Raw genomic sequence first — 26,828 nt, forward strand, 5'->3', positions numbered from 1 at the left:
TTCTGCAATAGTAAAGCAATGCCTACTATCCTAAGCTTAAGAGGTAGCACCCTACCTACCCCTGAAGTTATGACAGAAATTGGAAGATCTGTGCATATTGTCTTCTTTTTTTAAACTCCATCAATGAGTATTAGAGGTACACACACATGGAGAGTTCTATTTTTTTGGTTTCCCCAAATGATCACCATAATATGATACGCAACTTAATAATTTGCTTATCTTCGCAAAATGGGTTAGTAATGAGGCCCCATTTCTATCTTCTGTTAATGAGGTATACAAAAGCACCAGGCTACAAATGAATATCCTAGGATACTTGTAGACTGGCTGTTAAAAACTTAAAACACATTCTCTAATAAATTCAGTATTATAAATAGCAGTTAGGTCTGTAAATGCATACCAACAGCATTAACATGGTAACTTAGTATTATGGAAAAATCTGTTCTAGAAAGACTTCTTCGCTGTTTCTGCCTATGATGAAAGCACTGAAGGTGGTTTGGAGTCTTGGAGACTACTGGTAAGGAGAAGAAAACTCGACGCAGCATCAGCAGAACACAGGAACCTACGAGTTCATGGGGCTCTGTCGGATAAGAAAGGAGATCCTCCTAAGAGTGGCCATTCACTTAAGAGATAACCTTACATGGAACTTTAAGGGGAGGGCTTACCAGAACAGTTCTATATCCTAGCCTATCATCCTAAAGTATAATCTGTCTGAAAAATAATCTAGAATACAAGAATTTAAATGAATAAACCATTAATGTTTGAACAAATGTTTGTTAAAGCAGAATTCAGTAAGAGAGTCAGGTGTCTCTTTTCAGGCTTTAATTTAGTTACTCTACAAGTATTAAGTATTTATTTAGGTAACTCCACATCCTTACTGTCATAAAGTATTAGTCAGCATTCATTGTCCTATGTAATATTAGAAATGTAAAATATCAAGGTAATTCCTGTTTAGTTAAAAACAATGACACGTTTCTTTAAATTTCTCACAAGTTTTCCTTGCCGTTAAGAAGTTTTAACAAAACTACATTTTTGGTACTGATTGATTCAGTGTTTTCTTACCCGTTCAATTTTTTCTCTGGTTCTTTCAGTTCCTACAGGAACTTCATGAATGTGATACTGGCAGCAAAGATAACTCATGACAGGGTCAGGGGCATCAAACAACTCTCGCAAATAAGAGAAAAATCCATATTGTCTGAAACGAAGAGCACCTTTTAGGATTTTCTTCTTAAAACAGCATTAAAAAAAAAATCTCATAGTTGACAAGTGAATAAACAATAAATAAAATATAAATGAATGATGGTACAGGAAGTTAGTCACTTAAGTGATTTTATTTCCTGATCAGAAAAGTTTAATATTTATAATTACAAACTATTGATCTCTTCTTTTGTGGTTTCTACCATTGCTTTTATACAGAGTTAAGACTTTATTTACTTGTAGTAGTTTTATAATTGGAGGATTTCCATTTGATCCTTCTGGAAATTACTTTTACATTATGAAGCGATTTATCCTATTTCCCCAATAACTAACCAACTATTTCAGGAGCTCACTAAATAGTCCAATATCATTCCAATGATTCGAAAAATCACTATCATATACTAAGAATGCCACAGTCTATTCCTGGGCCTAGATTTTGCCTTTTTAGACTTAAGAAGAGATCCTAAAAGAGAATAATACAGCCTATAACAAATATATTTGTGTGACAAAGAGATAATTTAAATATATTTAAGAGATAAATGATGATTCAATATTCAAAAAACAGCTTAGTTCTAATACTATTTTCAAGACTTACTTCAGGTCATTCAAAGATCTTGAAGGCGCTTTGTCTGCATATGAATTCTTAGGAGCAATAACAGCATTTACTCTTAATTTTTTATTGTCACGAACCTTAATATAAGGAAAATAAAATACTACTTTAATTACCATATACTTTCAATGAAGATTTTTAAAATTATGATATTATTCTTACTGGCATTCATGGGATGATCAAAAAATTGAACAATGACTAGATATTTAATGGTACTCATAAAAAAAACTTTTTAGTGTGATGATATTAATAGCTATGTGTTTTCACAGAAAGTACATTTCTTTTATTATTTTCACTGATAAATTCTATCAAACAGATAAGGAAACAGTAACACCAAGACTCCTTTTCAGAACACAGAAGGACGGGACACTTCCCAAGTCATTTCATGATTCCAGTATAATCGTAACAAAAACATTACAATATCCCTCCTGAACACATATACAAAAATCCTTAACAAAGTATTAGTAAACAGAATCTAGCAATATATAAACACTATACATGACCCAGTCAAGTTTATCCCAGGAATGTGAGATTGGTTGACTTGGAATGCTACATGAGTCTAACTTACTGTATTGTCAGAATAAAGTACAAAAGCCATAAGATTATCTCAGAATTTTCAGCTAACTAGGAACAGAAGGAAACTTCCTCAATGTGATAAAGGGCATCTATGATAAGCATAGAGCAGACATAGTACTTAATTGTGGATTATTAAGTGCTTCCCCCCTAGGCTTGGGAACAAGTAGAGATATCAAATCTTAGCACTTTTTTTCAGCATTGTCCTAGAAGAGCTGGACAATGTAGTGAAGCACAATAAAGAGGTAAAAGATTGGAAAAGAACAAGTAAAAAGATCTGTCAACTGTTCTTCTGTTTGTAATTATGTATGTGGAGAGACTTTAAAAATATTCTGTTCATGGAACTACCTAATAGGTTTAAGAACCATTAATGATTCTAATTGTTCTTTCTGTAGTTATTAGTTGGTAATCTACTGTATGAGGAAGTGCCTTTTCTTCATTTATCTGGACTTCACTGGTAGTTCATATGGCAAAGAATCTGCCTGCAATTCAGAAGACCCAGGTTCGATCTCTGGGTCAGGAAGATCCCCTAGAGAAAGGAATGGCAACCCACTCCAGTATCCTTACCTGGAGAATTCCGTGGACAGACCATGGCATTGCAAAGAGTCAGACACGACTGAGCAACTGACACTATATAGGTCATGACTGGTGGGGCTATGTTCCCTCCCTGTATTGCGGCCTGAGGCCAAACTATGGTAGGGGTAATGGCAGTTAATGGCAACCTCCTTCAAAAGGACTTATGCCAGCATGCCCTGCCTCCCAGGACTGTTGCAGTCAGAGCCCCCAACCTGGCAGTAGGCCACCATTGACCCACGTAAGTCTGCCTCAGTCTCTTGTGGCGTCACCACTCCTTTTTCCTGGGTCCTGGTATGCACAAGGTTTTGCTTGTCCTCCAAGTGTCTCTGTTTCCCAGTCCTATGGAAGTCTGTAATCAAATCCCACTGTCCTTCAAAGTCAAATTCCCTGGGGATTCTCAGTCCCTCTTTGCTGGATCCCCAGGTTGGGAAGTCTGTTGCGGGGCCTAGAACGTTTGCAGCAGTGACTCAGAACTTCTTTGGAATAGTTGTTCTCCAGTTTGGAGAAGAGGAGAGAAATAGCTTCAGAAGGAATGAAGAAGCTGAGCCAACGTGGAAACAATACCCAGTTGTGGATGTGTCTGGTGGTGAAAGCAAAGTCCACTGCTCTAAAGAACAGTATAATATAGAAACCTGGAATGTTAGTTCCATGAATCAAGGTAAATTGGAAGTGGTCAAACAGAAGATGGCAAGAACGAACATTGACATTTTAGAAATCTGAACTAAAACGGACAGGAATGGGCAAATTTAATTCAGATGACCATTATATCTACTACTGTGAACAAGAATCCCTTAGAAAGAACGGAGTGGCCCTCACAGTCAAAAAAAAAAAAGAGACTGAAATGCAGTACTTGGGTGCAGTCTCAAAAATGACAAAATGATCTGTTTTTCTGCAAGGCAAACCATGCAATACCACAGTAATGCCAAGTCTATGCCCCAACCACTAATGAAGGCCGAAGAAGCCTAAGTTGAAGATCTACAAGACCTTCTAGAACTAACACCAAAAAAAAAAAAAAGATGACCTTTTCATCATAGGGGACTGGAATGCAAAAGTAGAAAGTTGAGAGATACCTGGAGTAACAGGCAAGTTTGGTCCTGGAGTACAAAATGAAGCAGGGCAAAAGCTAACAGTTTTACCAAGAGAACACACTGGTCATAGCAAACACCCTCTTCCAACAACACAAGAGAAGACCCTATACATGGACATCACCAGATGGTCAATATAGAAATCAGACTGTTTATATTCTTTGTGGCTGAGGATGGAGAAGCTCTATATCGTCAGCAAAAACAAAACAAGGAGCTAACTGTGGGTCACATCATGAACTCCTTATTGCAAAATTCAGACTTAAACTGAAGAACATAGGGAAACCACTAGGCTACTCAGGTATTTCCTAAATCAAATTCCTTATGATTATAGAGTAGAAGTGACAAACAGATTGAAGGGATTAGATCTTCAGGCAGGCAGTCTCCTGCCTGAAGAACTATAGATGGAGGTTCGTCACACTGTACAGAGGTGGTGACCAAAACCATCCCCAAGAAAAAGAAATGCAAGAAGGCAAATGGTTGTCTGAGGAGGCCTTACAAACAGCTGAGTAAAGAAGAGAAGTGAAAGGCAAAGGAGAAAGGGAAAGATATACCCATCTGAATGCAGAGTTCCAAAGAATAGTAGAGAGAGATAAGAAAGCCTTTTAAATGAACAATGCAAAGAAACAGAGGAAAACAACAGAATGGGGAAGATGAGAGATCTCTTCAAGAAAATCAGAGATACCAAGGGAACATTTCATGCAAAGATGGGCTCAATAAAGGACAGAAACAGTATAGACCTAACAGAAACAGAAGATATTAAGAAGAGGTGGCAAGAACATGGGCTTCCCTTGTGGTTCAGCTGGTAAAGAATCTACTTGCAATGTGGGTAACCTGGGAAGATCCCCTGGAGAAGGGAATGGCTACTCACTCCAGTATTCTGGATCGGAGAATTCCATGGACTCTATAGTCCATGAGTTGCAGAGTCAGACATACAGACAACAGTACAAACAAAAACTGTACAAAAAAGATCTTCATGACCCAGATAACCACGATGGTGTGATCATTCACCTAGAGCCAGACATCCTAGAGTGTGAAGTCAAATGTGCTTTAGGAAGCATCATTATGAACAAAGCTAGTGGAGGTGACGGAATTCCAGCTGCTGCTGCTGCTAAGTCGCTTCAGTCGTGTCCGACTCTGCGCGACCCCAGAGACGGCAGCCCACCAGGCTCCGCCGTCCCTGGGATTCTCCAGGCAAGAACACTGGAGTGGGTTGCTATTTCCTTCTCCAATGCATGAAAGTGAAAAGTGAAAGTGAAGTCGCTCAGTCGTGCCTGACTTTTGGCGACCCCGTGGACTGCAGCCTACCAGGCTCCTTCGTCCATGGGATTTTCCAGGCAAGAGTACTGGAGTGGGTTGCCACTGCCTTCTCCGGGAATTCCAGCTAAGCTATTTCAAATCCTAAAGGATGATGCTGTTAAAGTGCTGCACTCAATATGCCAGCAAATCTGGAAAACTCAGCAGTGGCCACAGGACTGGAAAAGGTCAGTTTTCGTTCCTATCCCAAAAAAAGGCAAGGCCAAAGAATGTTCAAACTACTGCACAATTGCACTCATTTCACATGCTTGCAAGATAATGCTCAAAATCCTTCAAGCTAGGCTTCAACAGTATGTGAACCAAGAACTTCCAGATGTACAACAAGCTGGATTTAGAAAAAGAGAAACCAGAGATCAAACTGCCAGCATCCACTGGATCATAGACAAAGCAAGAGAGTTCCAGAAAAATATCTACTGCTTCACCAACTTTGACTGTGTGGATCACAACAAACTGGAAAATTTTTCAAGAGACGGGAATACCAGACCGTCTTGCCTGACTCCTGTGAAACCTGTATGCAGGTCAAGCAATAGTGAGAACCAGATATGGAACAACAGAAAGGTTCAAAATTGGGGAAGGAGTACATCAAGGCTGTATACCGTCACCCCACTTATATAACTCCTATGCAGAGTACATGATGTAAAACGTCAGACTGCATGAAACATAACCTGAAATCAAGATTGCTGGGAGAAATATCAATAAAGATACGAAGATGACACTACCTTAATGGCAGAAAGCTTAGAGGAATTAAAGAGCCTCTTGATGAAGGTGAAAGAGGAGAATGAAAAAGCTGGCTTAAAATTCAACATTCAAAAAACTAAGATCATGGCATCCAGTACCATGGCAAACAGATGGGGAAACAACAAAAACAGAGACAGACTTTATTTTCTTGGGCTCCAAAATCACTGAAAATGGTTGACTGCAGCCATAAAACTAAAAGACGCTTGCTCCTTGGTAGAAAAGCTATGACAAAGCTAGACAGTATACTGAAAAGCAAAGACATTACTTTGATGACAAAGGCCCATACAGTCAAAGCTCTGGTTTTTCCAGTAGCTATGTATGGATGTGAGAGCTGGACAATAAAAAAGGCTGAGTGCCAAAGAACTGATGCCTTTGAACTGTGGTGTTGGAGAAGACTCTTCAGAGTCCCTTGGACTGCAAGATCAAACCAGACAATCCTAAAGGAAATCAGTCCTGAACATTCATTGGAAGGACTGATGCTGAAGCTGAAACTCCAATACTCTGGCCACCTGACAGAAGAGCTGACTCACTGAAAAAACCCTGATGCTGGGAAAGATTGAAAGCAGTAGGAGAAAGGGACCACAGAGGATGACATGGCTGGATGGCATCACTGACTCAATGGACATGGGTTTAAGCGAACTCTGGGAAATAGTGAAGGACATGGAAGCCTGGCATACTGCAGTTCATGGGGTCACAAAGAGTCTGACACAACTGAGTGACTGAACAACAACACAGTTGAGCAACTGGTTTGTAAGTTACCAAAGGATGGGAAATGGTATTCCAGAAGACATAATTACAGGAGGAGATTACATACAATTAACTTCATAATTTAAAATATACACATAAAAAAATCACACATGCGAGCAGTTCTAGTCCTAATAATGAGATGCAATGGATAATTCTCATAATACAAGAAAAATAAAAGGTCAAATTTCCTGGAACCTATGTCATATTACTGGGGCTTCCCTGGTGGTTCAGTGGTAAAAGAATCTGCCTGCCAATGCAGGAGATGCAGGAGACACAGGTTTGATCCCTTGGTTGGGAAGATCCCCTAGAGAAGGGAATGGCAACCCACTCCAGTATTCTTGCCTGGGAAATCCCATGAACAGAGGAGCCTGGTAGCTACAGTCATGGGGTCACAAAAGAGGTGGACATGACCTAGTGACTAAATAACAAATGTCTTCTTATATGGTTCAAATTCTTAGCACAGATGAAGCATGAGTTTTTGAGGCAAATCCAGTTACTCAGTGTAGGCTAAGCTGGTCATTTACAAAACAGAAATCATCTAATTACACCTGACTCTAGGCCCTTCACACTGTGCCATGTCTCACAGACTTGTAAACCAAGTAAACTACTTTTTCAGTGACATCAGGTCAAGAACCCAACTGCTTAGACTTAAATAGCTCTGAACTACACAGATGCCTAACTTTTTGGAGTCCATTTTATACGTCTGTAGATTCAGCCTTTTTATCTGGTCATCATATATTCATATTCCCTGCCAACTCCCAAACCAGAAGGAGGTCAATATAGTGAAAGCCAAAGAAAGTAAAGATTTGTTCCAGTAATTTGTGTACCAGAGAAACAGAGGACCACTTAAGCTGATTCAGGGTCCTGTCCTTACTTAGACTTACTAGAAAAAGTTAAACCAAAACAAAATCTAAACTTTATCTTTCCAGGGTTTTTTAAAAAATAGAAGGCATATTGCAAAAGGAAAAGATAGTAACATACATAGCTCACAATATATATTATTATACAGTGAAAACTACAGTACCTAACACTGCTCTTAACTTTTTCATTTAATATTTAATCATCATGACCATATTTTGAAGTAGATATTATCTCCATTTTATAGTGAAGAAATTAAGATACAAAACACTGAGTTTTTTAAAACAGCAGTAAAGCCAGAATTCAAAGTCTGGTAGCCTGTCTGTTCAGTCTATGCTCTTAACTAAGTCATGCTGGTTTCTAGTGGCTTAGATTCTTGGTCAGTGGTGTTTTTCTAGTCAGACATAGGATTCTCACTCTTTTTAAAGTTTTATTTATTTGGCTGCACCATGCAGCCCATAGGACCTCAATTCGCCAACCAGGGACTGAACCTGTACTCCCCGCACTGGAAGTGCAGTCTTATCCACTGGACCATCAGGGAAGTGCAGATGTTTTATTTATAAGAAGAAGCAATATTATATTATTTCCCTCTCCAAAGAAAAACTGAGTTCATTCCAATACATTTCCAAAAAGGATGTCCAAGACCAAAGGCTCATCATCAAGATGTTTCTCTTTCTTAATGTGACAGAACTACTTCATGTTAATTCCAAATCATAATTTCAAAATATGTTACAGATGGAATTATGGGCTGTTTGTCCTCTTGTAAAACAAATTCAATCCTCAATAATGGCACAAAAAAGAAATTAGTGAATCTGAATGATTTTACACAAGAGTTATTGCTGGTATAATAGGTCATTATCATTTTTTGCTCCAGATTGAAGTTAAAAACTCAAGCACTGGAAAATAAGTGTGAAGTAAGTTAAAATATTATGCTGGTTAGTACTTGCCTCTTTGAGGAAAACCTCCATATCTTCTTGATTTTCAAACACAAAAGCCCTCAGGTCATTTGATGGAATATGATTTTCAATGTATTTGGCATTTTTATTATCTTTCATATTTATCTAAACAAAACAAAAAGAAAAGCTGACTTTCATGAAACCCAAACTGATTACTAGAATGTAACTATATCTAACTTAGAATTATTTAATTAGGTTAAATTCAATCCTTTAGAAAAAAGTAGATTAAAAAAAGAACAGTTTGGTATTGAAGAGTCAACATCTGGAAATATCTGTTTAATTTACTGTCCATACATAGTAAAGCAAAAGCTAAGACTTTAACAGCACCTAATGCATACTGTCTTTAAGAGAAATTCATACTGTCCATTGCAAACACTAATTAGTATAAAAACACAAAGGCCTAAATAAAATTTTGAGACTAATGAAAAAAAACTGGCTATGGATGAATTATAACTCTGCCTACAATGCAGGAGACCTGGGTTCAATCCCTGGGTCGGGAAGATCTTCTGGAGAAGGAAATGGCAACCCACTCCAGTATTCTTGCCTGGAAAATCCCATGGACGGAGGAGCCTGGCAGGCTACAGTCCATAGGGTTGCAAAGAGTTGGACACGACTGAGTGACTTCATTCACTCACTCGTTAGTGCTTTCAAGAGAAACCTTAGGTTTATACTATAAGTGCATAAACTTAATCACTTATTTCAAAAATATTGACTAAGAGACACTTCTGCATGTGAGGCTCAGTGTTATGGAAAATACTAAGATATCAATAGTTCAAGAGCCAGGGCTCTAGGATCCAACAGATGTTACTTCAATTCCTATCCTGATCTTGATCAAGTACCACCTAAATCTCTGAAAGCTTTAGTTACTTCATCTGTAAAATGGGTAGAGTAAAACAGTTTATACTTCATGGGACTAAAAGCGGATTGAAAGAAATAATATAAAAAAAATTAGTACAGTGTTTGTCACATAAATTGTTGGTCAGTATTACTTGAAATGACAGGATATCAGTCAGTATAGAAACATGGGGAAACTGATACACAAGCAAACAGAAAAAAAAAAAATCACAGCCATATAAAATATTGTTACACAGACATAAATGCTATAGACATTAGATGTCTACTGTTCCACAAATTTTTTGGTATCAAACTACTTTGCTGGAAGAATAAAGTAGATAAAGTAACTCCAATATCACCAAAGGAAATTTTTTTTTTAAATAGATAAGCCAACCTAGGACTTAGCTCTCATTATCATTCTCCCCCAGGATACACTTATCAGAGATTTTCTGCCATATGAGACTCTGGGGCCCACACATTCTGTAAAGTTGGTTACATGGACATCTAACTCTTAGATGAACTTCACCTGCTTGTTTAGGTAATGAATCTCAAAGAAGCCACATAAGTAGGGGTCATGTTTGTCACTGGTCAGTTTCTGCATTTCCTATAGTAATTGACAATTTTTTCCAAGTGTATACACACTCCATTGCTGATATCCTGAAGGAAGATTTGGCCACCATGTTGGTTTTGCACCTTGATCAGCTTTTTAGTGAGCTCTTATTCCTTATGAGATTAGTGAAGAAAATATTTGGCAAAGTTTTTCAAAGCAACATCTTCACAAAGTACTAAGACATCAACAGGTACCCAAAGAAGGTGTAGCACTCCAAGATGTTCTGGTAGTTAATGGCAGACTCCTGTTTTGCTATTTTAAAAAATGAAACCTTTCTAATATCTATCCTGTAATCTCTTTTAAAATTCATGAACGTATCATAAATGCACCCTTATATTAGTAAACAGAGACCTGTGGCAACACTTTAAGGCCTTTGAAGGTACAGTTAAGTGTGGGCAGGATACTGCTGGAAGGAGGTGGTAGGAAAGGTAAAAGGTTGTTCCAGGAAAGGATAAAATAACAAAAGTATCTCCCTTTATCTCAGACTCAAATGTAATTTAAGTAGTGAAAAAAAAAAAAAAGAAGTAAATACATGCCAGCTAGTAATCTAACTTGGTGACTGACTACTATCAGGAAATTAAGTGACAAGAAGATGACAGTATTTCGAGGTTGGCATTTTAATAAAAAATCTGTTGAAAATAACACTTGCATTATAATTTATTATACTAAGAGTCACGTATTTTTTTCTTGTGTTTTCTTTCAATTCTTACTAGATTAATAAAAACGATAATGCCTGCATCCAAAAGAGGTATTCCCTTCCTGATCTGGCAAAAATATTCTAATAATACATATTTGAGCAAAAAGAGAACACAGTATTACACCTACTAATTTTGCTAATACAATGCATGCTCTAATAAAAGACAAATAACTATATTAAATGATTTTGAATAAAGTGTATTATAAACAGGAGTTACAGAAAACAGAACTTGTCATGTAATCGTGCAAGGATCTACAATGAATTCTTTCCCAAAGTTAAGAAAGAATCATCTAGTAAAAATGATCCTTTTATCGTTTTGGGGTAAGTTTTAATGTCTGACATATCATTAGCAAAGAATGGTTTAAATTTTTTCATTCCTTCTCATAGCCCAACTTACTATTTTAAATATTTTAGATGGAAATCTTCCTATTAAATCCACACCCACACTTGATTAAATAATTTACCAAATACAGCTTGCCCCATTCTTGATGACCCATGGTCACCAATAAGACCTATCAAATGTTTATGAGGTCAATAAATTGTTGGTTTTGACTCTCAGAATCCTCAGAATGCTTCATTTTTGTAGCAGATGATTTTCTTGTTTGTCCTGTCACGTATCCCCTTATCAGTAGCCTGTATTTACAGAAGTTTTCTACCCCTTTGGCAGAATTTACTATATTGTTTATTATAACCGAAAAATAGCAATTGCCAAAGGAACCAGATAACCAAGTCTATACATGATTCTTGGTCAATAAGCTGCCAGTTTCATACTTCTATCAAGAAACAGTTCATAGGTTTATTATCAAAGACCCTTTAAAAAGGGTACAGATTCAGCAGCATACCAGATCTCATGTGCAGATTCAGCAGCATACCAGATGCCACAAGTCTACTAATAGAAAACTAGGGTGTTAATAGGACTAAGAATTCTTAAAACAACAAAATCTACAATAATTATAATAATAAAACTAACAGATATTACTAAGGTGAACAAATTTCTTACCGTGAGCATTATGGGCTCACAGACTCTTTGCTTAAATTTGTCTCTGTTATTTCTTAGCCACAGAACAGCATCATAGGTATCACGATACCTCTGTCTCAGTTTATCTTCTTTTTGATTCATAAGATTGTCAAAACGTATAATGTGATCATCTACACCTACAATTAGGGGAAAAAACAAAGGCATTATTTCTCTGAAAACTTTTAATTAGTAAAATAACCTATTAATAATACAAAAGAATATCTTAGATCTAAAAGCTATAAATACCACTCAGCAAGTATCCAGCCCAGTGAAAAAGACCCACCGTGGACAAAACATTCTCAAATTTCCAAACATCTGGGATAAAAGATGATCTTCAAGCTATCAAAAATAAACAGATCATGTACAAAATGATGAGAAAACACTAGACTTCTATCAAAAAACAATCACAATAGGTGTTTAAAATTCTGAGAAAAATTGTTTTCAAGCCAGATTTTTATATACAACAAAAAAGGGAGGGACAAAGTAAAGATTTTTCAGGGATGCAAAGACTCAATTCTCAAGTATCTCTTCCTAGGAGGTTACCTGAAGATGTACTCTTAGAAAATAAGGAATTAAGGAAAAAAAATGAAGACACAGAATTCAGCAATAGCTATTTATCCAACACAGAAAAAGTGTGAGACAAGTCCTAGGTATCATTCATGTAACAGACCTTGAGAACAATCAGTTTAGATGGGAGGGGGAGGATTCAAGTTTTCAGAACTTGAAGTTAATTTTTTTCCCAATTAAGGAAATGCCAAACTAAATGGCATTTCTAAAAAATGGTAAATTAAAATCTTTAAAAAAAAAATATCAATGAATGGAAATAAGGTCATAATATACTACTTGGCTCTGTTGTGAGCAAGTTTTACTGTTGTAATAACATAAATAATATTTAATATTTCTAGCTGTTTGAATTAACCCATAAACAGAACATATAACATTTAATTATGGTTCTCAATAAAGTATATTTCAGCCTTTAAACTATAAAAACCAGAGTACACATTACAGAATTAGATTATGAGAAAGGAGGAAAGTAAAAAGAAAGGCTAGGAGTACCAATATTTTTAGCTTATAAATATGCATTCAAGCATTATCAACAAATGCTAAATGACAAAAAAAGAATAATAATATTTATAGTAAGTCACATTAATATATGTTATGATTACTAATATTAACAATAATAATCCCACTTGAGAATTACAACAATAGGTAAGGGAGGTGTCATAAGTTGAAATCCACATCTAAAGTAACAAACTATTAAAAGATGATATCTAAAGTTGATTAACCAAGACATGGAGAAACAAAAATATTAAGATATATGAAAAACCATTAGAAAAAAATTTGTTGAAATAGTTAAAGAGTGCTTACTCTTGACAGTGGATCAGGAAGCTGTCTCATCTAGTTTTGTCTTCTCTTAAAACCATACACCTAGGATTTTGCTAAATACTTTTTAAAATGTTTTTTAACTGAGCTTAGTCATATATACTGAGAACATAGACTGTAAGATCTCCTCTGTCTGAATAATGATCTAGCCATATGATCTATAGGAAAAAAATAATTATGAAACTGGAGAGGCTTCTAGGAATAAAGCTAGTAGAAGGTTATGAAAGCTAGAATAAAGAGCTTAAATTTGACCTGAGAAGTAACAGAAAACTGAGTGACTGTACAGAAAACAAAGTATTTTTAGGGAATTTAATCAACTTAATCTGACCTAAGACAATGGTCTGCTAGAGGCAAATCATTACACAACAGATACAGGTATTAAATGAGCTTCCTCAACAAGCAGAGCTGAACATTTAGACATGATCAGGGAAAGAACAAAGTCCATCAACAGAGACATATCTCCCATTTTACAAACATGTCTTCACCCTAAGTTTAATAAAACTTACTCCTCTTCTCCTTCTCTAGAGTTTCCCTCTCTCTTCGCTTATCAATCATCTCGCTTTCGCATAGTGCCTTCTCATCTTGGACTCGTCTCAGATCATTTGTAACGGCATCAATTTGGGGTTGGAGGTTCTCACAGCTTTCTGTGGTCTTCAGCTCATTTTGCAAATCTTCTATCATTTTGCGGGTGTTACTTATTCTCCTCTGTCGGTCATGCTCTTCATTTTGTTTTACTGTTAAAGCCTGCTGAAGCTCCTCAATCTAATAAAACAAAAGCAGATTAGTATTAGAGATTGTTTTTTCCTTCTGGTTTATAAGGTTTTTATAGTGATAATAGTTTTAAAAATGCAAACAGTCTAAGAATATGGGTTTTTTTCTCACTAAAAGGTATCCTGCTAGAATTAAGACTGCTACTCCTACCAGACTACTTGTCTCTTTATTTATTCAGTAATACATACCAAATATCTAGGGCAGTGCGTAGTATATAGTAGCATTCATTATATATTTGCTGAATAAGCAAAATATTTATAAAGCCAATCTGCAGATCTCTAAATATTTACAGGAAGATTTCACATACATCATAATGCTGAAAATAGTTATATGGTACAACAGACATTCAGTAAAGCAGTAATAATAGAAACGATGATGAAGATTATATCCTACTAATTTTAAACCAAAATAAACCATTTTCTTTCAGTTACTTTCTACTAGCAATTCAAATTAGTATTTTAAGATTTCAATCCTCAACCTATACGCTTATGTTCAGGGTACATGCGTGCTAAGTTGCTTCAGTTGTGTCCTACTCTTTGCAACCTTATGGATTGCAACCTGTCAGGCTCCTCTGTCCACGGGATTCTCCAGGCAAGAATACTGGAGTGGGTTGTTGTGAACTTCTCCAGGGGATCTTTGGAAATTTGGGTTGGTATCAGTTTTCCTTTTTAAAAGTTTAGCTTTGACAGTATCAGACAATGAACTGAATATATGCCAAAATTCCCTCCCCTACAACAAACACACAGAAGTGAAGAAAAAATATTTGAAAAAAAAAAAAAGATATATGTATGTGTGTGTCTATGTGACTGAAAATAATTAACAATGTTCAACAGGCCTGAAAGAAGGAAGCAGACAAGAAGCCATAGTGTTCAGCCAGGAAACCCATGTTTTAGGAGACTAAACTGGCAGGTCATGGGAGACAAGGATGGAATTAAGAATACACCAAACACATGAGGAATTCCAAGTCAATCAAAAAGGGACAAGAAATTTAACAAATATAACTTTTGCAATCCCAGCAAAAGAGACCACCAAGCTACCAAAAATCACTGAGCTGCTGAAACAATTTTACACCAAGAAGTCTCTTGACACTGACCTGAGAAACTGAAAAGCAACCGGATGGTACCCTGTCCTTCTAGCTCAGTTCTGAGTTCTGTCTTTAACTCATTCAACACCTTCATCCAACAAACTCCCATAACTGACTAATTCTGTACACCCAAGTTCAGCTCAGGCACAGGAAGTCCAAGCCTCCATCCATGTTTGCTAGGACACTATCCACATACTGCTCTGAATGTCCTCTCTTCTTGTTCTAAGTAAAACTTGGTGATTGCTGGAAGACACTTCTCCCTGGAGCCCTTTCAAATGGGGACCTTTTCCTGCCATAATCCTTCAGGACACTTCAGGACTCAGGTGGGGAAGGTGTCCTCATTAATCTCCACTGTACTACTTTCTCTGTCAACTGAGCCCCACTTCAGATCCTTTGAAGACCATGTGATCAGACATTACCACCCATTATCTTTGTGATGTTAACTGCCTCCCTCAAAATCTTTCCTCACACCCTTCATTCAATCATGACTTTAGCATCTGACTATGACTACCTTTTCTCTCCATCATTATGCTGGCCATCATGGTATTTCAACATACATACAGAAAACCAGTGTAAGTCTTTGGCCTTTGTGTTCCTTGACATCTTCAACTTCAACCATCTTTTCCTAAACACCACCTCGGCCAACCTCTCCTATGGTTATATTTAACGATATCTATTCACCAAAAAAATCATACCACGTCCAAAAACTGTATTTCCACAATCCTGCTCTTTGATCACCCCCCTTTTTCCCTTCCATTTTACTTCCATGGTATTACAACTGTTGTTTGACTACAGAGTCCTGCAAACCACAGAGCCTACTATCTTTTCACCATCAACCATCCCCCTTCTCATTTCTTTCCTTCACCCGCTGAGGTTCCACAACTCAGCATGAGAATCACTCCCAAGCAGACCTCCTGACCCCGCACCATTCCTAACTTACATTAGCAAGGGAAAAGGTGAGTCCTTATCAAACCTAAATATATACCTTCTATTTATCTGGATCTAAACAACTGAACTAATTGGAGAAATTTTTGAAAACAGGTCTTACTTCAAATTTATGGCCACATAACTTCAACAGGCACTCAGAACTCCCCCCCAAAACTACTACGTTTGTCTAGTAAATGTACGCTCTCATTCTGAGATGAATTCACATCTTCTCCTCCTTCCTCAATCCAATATTGCTAAAGGCCATCTACTCACTCAGTTAATATGAGACTCTGTCTCATTAACAGCAGTGTTAAAAGCAGACTACTCTGATCAGAGTACTTTCCTCCTTTTAAAACCAACATCCTACCTCCAAGTGTAATCACTCTGCTTTATCTTATACAATATAAGAAGAGTTCTTATAGCTACCTGAATCTAACCCTCCAAGGCTACTCCAAGCAATGTTTCTCAAGTTATTCATGGTGAAAGAACAGTAAAAAAATTCTTGGCAACCACAAGTCACTTTTATCAATTGTTGTTCAGACGCTAAATTATGTCTAACTCTTTGTGACCCCATGGATAGCACTCCAGGCTTCCTTGTCCTTCACCATATCCTAGAGTTTGCTCAAACTCACGTCCACTGAGTCCACGATGCCATCCAATCATCTCATCCTCTATCGTCCCCTTCTCCTCCTGCCTTCAATCTTTCCCAGCATCAGGGTCTTTTCCAATGAGTCAGTTCTTTACATCAGGTGGCCAAAGTATTGGAACTTCAGCTTCAGCATCAGTCATTACAATGAATACTCAGGATTGATTTCCTTTAGGATTGACTGGTTTAATTTCCTTGTTGTCCACGGGATTCTCAAGAGTCTTCTCCAATACCACAGTTAGAAAGCAACAACTTTTAGATGATCAGCCTTCTTTATGGTCCAACTCTCACATCTGTACGTAACTACTGGAAAAACCATAGCTTAAACTATACAGACCTTTGACAGCAAAGTAATGTCTCTGCTCTTTTGTACGCTGTCTAGGTCTGTCACAGCTTTTCCTCCAAGGAGCAAGCCATCTTTTAATTTCACAGCTGCAGTTACCATCCACAGTGATTTTGGACTGCCAAAAAATAAAGCCACTGTTTCCATTGTTTCCCCTTCTGTTTGCCATGAAGTGGTGGGACTAGATGACACGATCTTAGTTTTTTGAATGTTGATTTTCAACCCAGCATTTTCACTCTCCTCTTTCACCTTCATCATGAGGCTCTTTAGTTCCTCTTTCACTTTCTGCCATAAGAGTGGTATCATCTGAATATCTCAGGTTATCAATATTTCTTGCGGCAATCTGGATTCCAGCTTCTGTTTCATCGAGCCTAGAGTTTCACATGATGTACTCTGCATATAAGTTAAATAAGCAGGGTGATGAAATACAGCCTTGACGTACTATACTCCTTTCCCTTCTGAAACAAGTCCGTTGTTCCATGTACAGTTCTAATTATTGCTTCTTGACCTGCATACAGGTTTCTAGGGAGGCAGGTAAGATGGTCTGGTACTCCCATCTCTTTAAGAAGTTTCCACAGTTTGTTATGATCCATATAGTCAAAGGCTTTAGCATAGTCAATGAAGCAGAAGTAGATGTTTTTCTGGAATTTTCTTCCTTTCTCTATGATCCACTGGATGTCAGCAATTTGATTTCTGATTCTTACGTCTTTTCTAAATCCAGCTTATACATCTGGAAGTTTTCGGTTCACATACTGCTGAAGTCTAGCTTGAAGGATTTTGACGATTACTTTGCTAGCATGTGAAATATAAGGAACTGTGCATTAGTGTGAACATTTTTTGGCATTGCCCTTCTTTAGGATGGGAATGAAAACTGACTTTTTCTAGGTCAAAACCCTGTGGGCACCAGGTCCCAGGATAAACAAGCAGTGACCCCACAAGAGACTAAGCCTGACTTGCCTGTGAGTCTTCAGAAGTCTCCGGTGGAGGCGTGGTCAACAGTGGCCTGCAGCAGGGTCAGGGGCAGTGACTGCAGCAGTCCTGGGAGGTGTGGCAAGCTGGCATGAGTCCTTTTGGGAAGGCTGCCATTACCCCTACCATAGTTTGCCCTTTGGTCAAACTACAGGGAGGGAACATAGCTCCATCAGTTAGTAGAAAATTGGATTAAAGATTTACTGAGAACAGCCTGGCCCAGTTCAGTTCAGTTCAGTCACTCAGTCATATCAGAACCCTCTGCAACCCCAAAGACTGCAGCACGCCAGGCCTCCCAGTCCATCACCAACTCCTGGAGCTTGCTCAAACTCATGTCCATTGAGTCGGTGATGCCATCCAACTATCTCATCCTCTGTCGTCGTCCCCTTCTCCCCCGCCCTCAATCTTTCCCAGCAACAGGGTCTTTTCCAATGAGTTAGTTCTTCACATCAGGTGGCCAAAGTATTGGAGCTTCAGCACCAGTCTTTCCAATGAATATGCAGGATTGATTTCCTTTAGGATGGACTGTTTGGATTTCCTTGCAATCCAAGGGACTCTCAAGAGTCTTCTCCAACACCACAGTTCAAAAGCATCAATTCTTCGGCATTCAGCTTTCTTTATAGTCCAACTCTCATATCCATACATGACTACTAGAAAAATGATAGCTTTGACTAGACGGACCTTTGTTGGCAAAGTAATGTCTCTGCTTTTTAATAAGCTGTCTAGGTTGGTTATAGCTTTTATTCCAAGGAGCAAAAAAAAAACAAAAAACAAAAAACCAACAACTCACTGCCCACCAGAGTAAGATGCAGTTTTCCCCACAGCCAGTCCCTCCTATCAGGAAGCTTCCACAAGCCTCTTATCCTCACTCATCAGAGGACAGATAGAATGAAAACCACAATCACATAAAACTAACCAAATTGATCACATGGATTACAGCCTTGTCTAACTCTATGAAACTATGAGCCACGTGATGTAGGGCCAGCCAAGAAAGATCATCTGCATATCTGAGGTTGTTGGTTTTTCTCCCAACAATATTGATTCAAGCTAATGATTCATCCAGCCTGGCATTTTGCATGACATATTCTGCATGTAATTTAAATAAGCAGGGTGATGGTATATAGCCTTGATGTACTCCTTTCCCAGTCTGGAACCAGTCAGCTGTCCCACGTCTGTTTCTAACTACTGCTTCTTGACCCACATACAGGTTTCTCAGTAAACAGGTGCAGTGGTCTGGTCCTTGCATGTTGTTAAGAATTTTCCACAGTTTGGAGAGACAGAAAAAGATGGCAGAGGAGTAAGACGGTGAGATCACCAGCCTCCCCACAAATACATCAAAATCTCATCAAGATACAGAACAATTCCTACAAAGAACCTCTAGGTGACAGGCATTACTATGGCTTAGAGGAAAAAGCGTCTGCCTGCAATGCAGGAGACCCAGGTTCGATCCCTGGGTTGGGAAGATTCCCTGGAGAAGGAAATGGCAACCCACTCCAGTATTCTTTCCTGGAGAATCCCACGGATAGAGGAGACTGGCAGGCTATAGTCCACAGGGTCATAAAGAGTCAGACACAACTGAGCGACTACACACACACACACACACACACACACACACAGAGTCAGACACAACTGAGCGACTACACACACACACACACAGAGTCAGACACAACTGAGCGACCACACACACACACACACACACACACACTCCAGAATGAGATAAGAGAGAGTACAAGGCCTCAAAAAGGGAAGAGACAGAGAACTTCTGGATCGGAGGGAGGGAGGGAACAGTGAAGGAGGAACAGTTCCCAAGCACAGGAACTCACAGGTGAGCCCAAGGGGAGCTGCAGAATCTTGGAAAGCCGGGCAAAGCAGGGACCTAGAGGCAGAAAACAGAGAAAGCTGCTGCACTTCTCAGCTCATAAACAGCTCATGGACTGTGGTCCCGACTAGACAGTGTGCCTGGGGAACCCAGAGAAGCCCACAGAAGCCCTGCAGGGAAGAGGGTGCTGAGAGAGGCGCAGCATACAAACCTCAGAAGTACAGACAAACCTTGCGGTGTAGAGGGTGAGGGGGGCATGGTGTGAGAGGCACAGGGCACATACAAACCTCGTAGGGCACACAAACCTTGTGGCAGAGGGTGGGCCCTGGGGGCTGAAAGAGGGGCACACAAAATCCCTTGCAGGGCACACAAAATCCCTTGCAGGGCACACAAACCATGTGGTACAGAGGGTGAGCTCAGAGGGCTGAGGAAAGCCCACACAACTCTCCACGATGCAGAGGGCAGGGGTAGGGAGCCAAAATATGATCCACACAAGTCCCTACCTAGAGAACAGGTAGGGGGCTGGTGGCAGTGAAGATATGCTGAGAGGGCCACTTCGAGGTGGCTGAAGAAACAGATGTATCTAACACTGCCAAGCCAGAAGGGCTGCCCAAAGACATACTGAACCCACAGACACCAGAAACCTACTACTGGACACGCGCTGCCCTTCAGAGACAAGACCCAGTTTGATCAACCGGAACACAGGCACAAGCTCCCCAACCATGAAAATATTACAGGACACTAACCCAACCCCATCCATGGGGGCAGACTCCACAACCAAGAACTATGATCTTGAGAACTTTTTCTTCTTTTTCAAATCATACTGTTTATTCCCCCTACATATTTCTACCTTTACATTAGACTTGTGGTGCTAGGGAGTTTTCCTCTTTTTCTTGTTAAAAAAAAAATAATAAAATTTTTTTCACCCTTGAGTGATTTTTCTGATTTTATTTTTTATATATTTGTTTATATATATAATATATATGTTTTTATGTATATATTAAAATATATTAAAAGTGTTTATATATTTTTATATATTTGATTGCTTTCTTATAGTTCTTTACCAGCTGTAGCTATTCCTGAATATATATAAATCTTTTTCACATATGTCTATTTATTTTTGTTTTTCTACTTTTCTCTCCCTTCTCCTTTTCCTTTTTCTTAGCCTTCACTCTTTCTTTTCACCAATTACACTGCTGTGCTCCTGGCTGTATTCTTCAGCTGGCACTCTGCTTGGCCTCAGTTTTCCAGACTGAGCATTAGTTAGCTCTGCTTTTAATTGGTTGATACCTTAGAATACTTTGGTTATAACTGTGCATGGAAGTGTGTGTATATGTCCTCTTATTTCTGTAATCTTGATTTTGTATTTACCATCCACCTGGGTTCATCTTTTATTTCATGTCATGTTTTACTTTTTGTCTTGGTGTGTTTGCTGTAGCTCCCTTTAATCCCATAACAAGTGACTTATGGAGGCCCAATCCACTGACCAAGGATCACACCTGAACCGTGAGGCGGGAGCATTGAGTCCAAAATCCCAGACTGCCAGAGAACTCCTAACCCCGGGGGTATTAACTACTGAGAACTTTGACACCTGTACACAAAGCCTAGTATCATCCAGCTGTTGACAGCATCCACCCAGGACACTTTATCAAAACAACAAGCAAGAAAAAAACAGAAAAACAATCAACAGACAGGAGTCCCACAGGCACTCCAAAATATACCACCCTTCCCACTGGGGGCAGGGGGGGCGAACCTCCCCTCTTTCCACTAGAATGCAGGCACAAGTTACCCCTAATAAGAAGTCAACACACACCACTAAACCAACCTCTCCTCCAAGGACAAAAACCAAAAGCAAAAAGGTATACATCCCTAAAGGCTGGAAAAGGAGACCTCAATCAGAGCACATTAGAAAAAAATAAAAGGACAGAGAAATACAGTACAAATGAAAGAACAAAGGAGAAACTCACAACACCAAATAAAGAGGAAATAAGCAATCTGTCTGAAAGAGAATTCAGAATGATGATAGTAAAGATGTTCCAAAGACTTGAAAATAGAATGGAGAAAACACAAGAAACAACTGATACAGTTGCCAAGGACATAGAAGAAATAAAGAATCAGCAAACTGAGATGAATAACACAATTACGGAAATTAAAAATATTCTAGAAGGAACCAACAGCACAATAACTGAGGCAGAAGAACAGTTAAGTGAGCTGGAAGGTAGAATGGTGGAAATAACTGCTGAAGAGCACAATAAAGGAAAAGAATGAGAAGAACTGAGGATAGCCTCAGAGACCTCTGGGACAATATTAAACACACCAACATTCAAGTTACAGGGGTCCCAGAGGAAGAGGGAAAAAGACAGGCACTGAGAACATTTTAAAGAAATTATAGTTGAAAACTTTCCCAACATGGAAAGAAAACAGTCCATCAAGTCCAAGAAGCACAGAGAATCCCTTACAAGCTAAAACCAAGGAGAAACACATCAAGACTCATATCAAACAAGCTAACAGAGATTAAACAGAAAGAAAGAATATTAAAAGCAGCAAGGGAAAAGCAACAAGTACCATAAAAGGGAAAACCCATATGATTAACAACAGATCTTTCAGCAAAAACTCTGTAGGCCAGAAGGGAATGGCAGGATATATTTAAAGCACTGAAAGAAAAAAAATCTACAACCAAGATTACTATACATGGCAAAGATCTCATTCAAAATTGATGGAGAAAATCAAATGCTTTATAGACAAATAAAAGTTAAGAGAATTTAGCACCACTAAACCAGCCTTACAACAAATATTAAGGGACTTACTTACATAGCCAGTAAACACAAGAGAAAGGAAAGATTACAAAAACAAACCCAAAACAATTTTTAAAAAGCCAATAGGAACATATATATCAATAATTTCTTTAAATGCAAATGGATTAACTGAACCATGTTGCCTACAAGAAATCCAAGAGACCTAGAGACACATACAGACTGAAAGTAAAAGGGTGGACAAAGATATTCCATGCAAATGCAACCCAAGAGAAGCCAGAGGGGCAATCTTTATTGCAGACAAAATAGATTTTACAATAAATAATGTTACAAGAGATAAAGAAGGGCACTACATAATGATCACGGGGTCAGTCAAAGAAGACACAGCAATTGTAAATATTTATGCACCCAACACAGGAACATCTCATATTGTTAGTGTTTGTACAAGGCAAACACTAACAGGCATAAAAGGGAAAATCACAGTAACACAATAATAGTAGGGTACTTTAAAACTGCACTTGCACCAAGGGACAGATCATCAAAACAGAATCAGTATGGAAACACAAGCCTTAAATGAAACATAAGATCAAATGGATCTAACTGTTATATTCAGGACTTTCCATACAAATGCAGAAGAACACAACTTCTTTTCAAGTGCACATGGAACATTCTCCAGGAGAGACTACATCTTGGGCCACAAGTCAAGCCTCAGTAAATTTAAGAAAATTGAAATAGTATCAAGTATCTTCTCTGACCACAAAGCTATGAGACTACAGGGGAAAAAAATGCAAAAAACACAAACCCGTGGAGATTAAACAATACATTACTAAATAACAAAGAGGTTACTTAAATAAGAAGGGAAATAAAAAAAATTCCTTGAAACAAATGACAATGAGAACACAACAACCCAAGACCTATGGGATTAAGCAAAAGCAGTTCTAAGAGGGAATTTTATACAGCAATACAATCCTACCTCAAGAAACAAGAAAAACATCAAATAGATAACCTAACTCCACATCTAAAGCAGCTGGAAAAATAAGAACAAAAATCCCCAGAGTCAGCAGAAGGAAATAAATCATAAAGATCAAAGCAGAAATAAATGAAAAAAGAAATGAAGGAAACAATAGCAAAGATTAATAAAACCAAGAAAGCTGGTTCTTTGAGAAGATAAACAAAACTGACAAACCACTAGCCAGACCATCAAGAAAAAAAAAAAGGGAAGAAAAATCAACAAAATTAGAAATTAAAAAGGAAAGGTTACAGCAAACACAGAAATACAAACGACCATAAGAGAAGTAACTATATGCTAATAAAATGGATAACCTAGAGGAAATGGACAGATTCTTAGAAAAGTTCAACCTCCCATGACTGAACCAGGAAGAAAGAGAAATTATGAACAAGACAATTGCAAACACTGAAACTGTGATCAAAAATCTCCCCCAAAACAAAAGCCCAGGGTCAGATGGCATCACAGGGCAATTCTATCAAACATTTAGAGAAGAGTTAATGCCTACTTTTCTGAAACTCTTCCAAAAAACTGCAGAAGAAGGCACACCTCTAAACTCATTCTAAGAGGCCACAATCACCCTGATAGGAATACCAGGCAAAGACAACACAAGAATAGAAAATTACAGGTCAATATCACTGATGAACATAGATGCAAAAATCCTCAACAAAATTCAAGCAAACAGAATTCAACAACACATTAAAAAGCTCACACACCAGTGACAGCTTATGGTGAACAGTGTTGGATTCGAGATTTCCAAAGGAGAGAACTTTGCTTTGGGACCAAAGACACGGCTGCAGTTACTCAAGACCTTCGTAAGGCATAAGTTTCATTAAAGTGGAAATGGACAGAGACAGCTTCTGACAAAGACACCAGAAGGGGCTGAGAGGTGCCACTCACTAGGTTTATCAAGATCTTACACACTTCAACTGGTTATTACCAATAGAAAGGTCTTACCAGACCCACTCCCACAACATACATCTTTAGATAACAGGATTAGTCAGAAGTTCCTTAAGGAGAAAATGTCCTTCAGCAAGATACATTGTTGTTACATAATCATTAGTACAGAGTTTAAGGAAAAACATACACTTGAGCAACATGAGTTGCTTTGCTGACCATTAGCTCTGGGCTTAAAGAAAGTTAAGTCTTAGAAGAAATAGATTGTTGCCATAACAACTTAAGCTTCCCTGGTGGCTCAGACAGTAAAGTGTAAAGTGTATCTGCCCACAGAGCAGGAGACCCAGGTTAGATCTCTGGGTTGGGAAGATCCCCTGGAGAAGGAAATGGCAACCCCCTCCAGTACTCTTGCCTGGAAAATTCCATGGACTGAGAGGCTCCTCAGAGCCTGGTAGGGTACACAGTCCATGGGGTCGTGAAGAGTCGGACACAACTGAGTGACTTCACTTTACTTTAACAACTCAGAGCTTAAGAAAAAAACGTCTTAGGTGACTAAGACAAAGGAATGTAGGGAAAAAAGGTCTGTCTCTTTCTCCTCCTCCAGGGTCAAGGACCCCTTTCTCCTTGAGGGCCCCAGACTCCTTATCAACCTACCTAAGAATTAACTCCCTCACCACAACCAAGTCAGGTTTATTTCAGGGATGCAAGGATTCCTCAATATACGCAAATCAATCAATGCGAAACACCATATTAACAAATCGAAAGATAAAAAACATACGATCATCTTAATACACACAGAAAAAGCCTTTGACAAAACTCAGCACCCCTTTATGATAGAAACACTTCAAAAAATGGGCATAGAAGGAAACTACCACAACACAGTAAAGGCCATATATGATAAGCTCACAGCAAACATTATTCTCAATGGTGAAAAACTGAAAGCATTCCCTCTAATATGAGGAACAAGACAAGGGTGTCTACTCTCACCACAATTATTCAACATAGTTTTGGAAGTCTTCGCTATGGCAAGTAGAGAAGAAAAAGAAATAAAAGGAATCCAGATAAGAAAAGAAGTAAAACTCTCACTGCAGATGACATGATACTATACACAGAAAACCAAAAAGAAACTATCAGAAAATTACTATAGCTAATGAGTGAATTTAGCATAGAGGCAAGATATAAAGTCAATACACAGAAATCACTTGCAGTCCTATGTACTAATGAAAAATCAGGAAGAGAAATTAAGGAAACAATCTCACTCACCACTGCAACAAAAAGAATAAAATATCTAGAAATAAACCTACCTAAGGAACAAACCTACCTACGGAGACAAAATAACTGTATATGGAAAATTATAAAACACTGATGAAAGAAATCAAAAATGACATAAACAGATGGAGAGATATTCCATGTTCCTAGGTAGGAAGAATCAATCAATATTGAGAAAATGAGTATACTAGCAAATGCAATCTGCAGATTCAATGTGATCCCTATCAAATTACCAATGGCATTTTTCACAGAACTAGAACAAAAAATTTCACAATTCATATGGAGACACAAAGACCCCTGAATAGCCAAAGCAGTCTTGAGAAAGAAGAATGGAGCTGGAGGAATTAACCTTCCTGATTTTGGACTACAAAATACTACAAAAGCTACAGTCATCAAAACAGTATGGTACTGGCACAAAAAACAGACCAATGGAACAAGATAGAGAGCCCAGAGATAAACTCATGCACCTATGGATGTCTTATTTTTGACAAAGGAGGCAAGAATACACAATGGGGCAAAGATAGCCTCTTTAACAAGTGGTGCTGGGAAAACTGGACAGCTCCGTGTAAAAAAGGAAATTAGAACACCTCCTAAAGCCATACACAAAATAAGCTCAAAATGGTTAAAGACCTAAATGTAAGATAAGAGACTATAAAACTCTTGGAGGAAAACACAGACAAAACACTGGATGAAATAAATCAAACCAATATCCTCTATGACCCACTTTCTAGAGTAAAGGAAATAAAGCCAAAAATAAACCAGTGGGGCCTAATTAAACTTAAAAGCTTTTACACAGCAATGTGATGTGATGTGAAGTTGCTCAGTCGTGTCTGACTCTTTGCAACCCCATGGACTGTAGCCTACCAGGCTCCTCCACCCATGGGATTTTCCAGGCAAGAATACTGGAGTGGGTTGCCATTTCCTTCTTTACACAGCAAAGGAAACTACAAACAAGTTGAAAAGATAACCCTCAGAATAGGAGAAAATAATCACAAAGGAAATAAATAATAAAGAATTAATTTCCAAAATTTGCAAGCAGCTCAAGATCAGAAAAATAACCCAATCAAAAAGTGAGGAAAAAGACCTAACAGACATTTCTCCAAAGACGTAATAATACAGGTGGCTTACAAAAACATGAAAAGATGCTCAAC

At 38.2% G+C, this 26,828-nt stretch overlaps 1 protein-coding gene and 1 long non-coding RNA gene across 8 annotated transcripts in view; one reads left to right on the forward strand and one right to left on the reverse strand.

Moving 5' to 3' along the window:
* Positions 1-1,924, forward strand: part of LOC138432647 (uncharacterized) — a 77,915-nt gene extending 75,991 nt beyond the window's left edge. The window contains exon 4 of one of the 2 annotated variants that reach the window (XR_011253929.1): positions 446-1,924. This is a non-coding gene — a long non-coding RNA (uncharacterized lncRNA). The remainder of the gene's footprint in view (positions 1-445) is intronic. The other variant, XR_011253930.1, reaches the window with a different exon arrangement.
* SMC5 (structural maintenance of chromosomes 5) overlaps positions 1-26,828 on the reverse strand; it is a 104,871-nt gene that overhangs the window by 18,238 nt on the left and 59,805 nt on the right. For all 6 annotated transcript variants that reach the window (XM_069574099.1, XM_069574098.1, XM_069574097.1 and 3 more), the window contains 5 exons: positions 13,700-13,955; positions 11,793-11,947; positions 8,643-8,756; positions 1,790-1,884; positions 1,060-1,192 (listed from right to left, as the gene is read on the reverse strand). In XM_069574099.1, coding sequence (XP_069430200.1) covers positions 1,060-1,192; positions 1,790-1,884; positions 8,643-8,756; positions 11,793-11,947; positions 13,700-13,955 — 753 coding nt within the window. The remainder of the gene's footprint in view (positions 1-1,059; positions 1,193-1,789; positions 1,885-8,642; positions 8,757-11,792; positions 11,948-13,699; positions 13,956-26,828) is intronic.

Source organism: Ovis canadensis, chromosome 2, assembly GCF_042477335.2.
Source record: "Ovis canadensis isolate MfBH-ARS-UI-01 breed Bighorn chromosome 2, ARS-UI_OviCan_v2, whole genome shotgun sequence".
NCBI lineage: Eukaryota > Metazoa > Chordata > Mammalia > Artiodactyla > Bovidae > Ovis > Ovis canadensis.